Source organism: Carlito syrichta, unplaced genomic scaffold, assembly GCF_000164805.1.
Source record: "Carlito syrichta isolate Samal-C Ts95f unplaced genomic scaffold, Tarsius_syrichta-2.0.1 Scaffold295487, whole genome shotgun sequence".
Classification (NCBI taxonomy): domain Eukaryota; kingdom Metazoa; phylum Chordata; class Mammalia; order Primates; family Tarsiidae; genus Carlito; species Carlito syrichta.
Genome location: NW_007239583.1, coordinates 360,805 through 362,090, shown reverse-complemented (window position 1 = coordinate 362,090; position 1,286 = coordinate 360,805). Strand labels below are relative to the sequence as shown.

The 1,286-nt window shown below is 45.5% G+C and overlaps 1 protein-coding gene across 1 annotated transcript in view; it reads right to left on the bottom strand.

Moving 5' to 3' along the window:
* Positions 1-710: 710 nt before the first annotated feature.
* Positions 711-1,286, bottom strand: part of MIPOL1 (mirror-image polydactyly 1) — a 131,587-nt gene continuing 131,011 nt past the window's right edge. Inside the window, exon 10 of the mRNA XM_021710627.1 lies at positions 711-908. Within this exon, the coding sequence (XP_021566302.1) occupies positions 711-908 (198 nt within the window). The remainder of the gene's footprint in view (positions 909-1,286) is intronic.

Below are 1,286 nucleotides of genomic sequence, written 5' to 3'. Positions count from 1 at the left end.
TCCTCTTGTCTCTCCTCAATTTTTTAAATTCTATTAATGTCTTGATGTCTGGGTTTGTTGCATGTGACCAGTCATTCTGGAGCTCTCCATTGTTTGTGTTCCAAAGTCTGTTTTCTCAGTGTCTACCTCCCAGGGGTCTGTGTGAGCCCTATATTCTTCTTTTGATTTTTCTTCATTTGTGCAGATTTTTCCTCCCTACTTTACCCTTCCCTCCACTTCCCCATCTTCTTTAATTCTGTTATTCAGGGGTTGAGAGGTTGCTTTTACTTCTGTTTGTTCAAGCTCCTATTCTTTCTAATGTATTACCTCTTGCTTTGTTCAGTTCTGGAGTTGGACTGTAGGTTGAGGCAGTCCTTTTTGTAGTTTTGAGATTTAATTAAGGGTGGAGCTGTGATTCAAAATGTCTCTGCAGATCCCAGTATCCGCCAACAGGTGTATGGATAGTCTGAAACCCACTTCCCACTGCCTTGGAGTCTGTCTATGCAGTGGGGTTGTAGGTTTACTCTCTTGGATCTCCATCAGGTGGTGCTATTTCACCAATGCAGCTGCTGAAGCTGAAGCCTGCAGTCCAGAGGGGAGTGAGGCAGTTATGGATCCACAACCAGTGGCGGTCACCTCCCCGTACATGGGGGGAGTTACACAGGCCTGGTTCTGGGTGAGGGATGTGGCATGGCAGTGGCAGTGGCAGCAGCAGCTGGGCAGAGGTGATCTCAGAAGATCCTGCTTGCGGGGGCTTCACGGTCCAAACTCACATGTTGCCTCAGGCATGGGCAGGCAATGATCACAGCAGCGGCACCCATGGCTGTGGCAGCAGCCCAGACCGCCATGATGTCTGAGTAGCGGCAGCAGTGGCAGTGGCAGCTGAGCTCCCTGTGAAGAGCAGGATGCGGAAGATGGAAGCTGTAGCCCTTGGAAGAGAGCTAGGGTCTTTATGAGTTTTTTCGCAGAGGGTCTCACAGACCATGCTGCCCCGTCACCATCTTGCCAGAAGTCGAATGATACACTTTAAATGGATGAAATTTATTATCAATAAACTTGACTAAAAAAAGTAAACAATCAAAAGGAAATCTCTGGAGGTTAGCCCTATCCTTGGTAGTTCAGTTACATGAACAATAATTTTCATTTTCACTTAAGCAATTTTGGGTGTAGTTTTCTTTTTTTTTTTAAATCAATATTTTTTATTTTAATATTGTGGGGTACAGTTAAAGGTTAGGTATACAAATATGCTTTGTTCAGGCACCCTTGTTGATAAGGGGTGTCTCTCCATCCCCAGACAGATATTGACT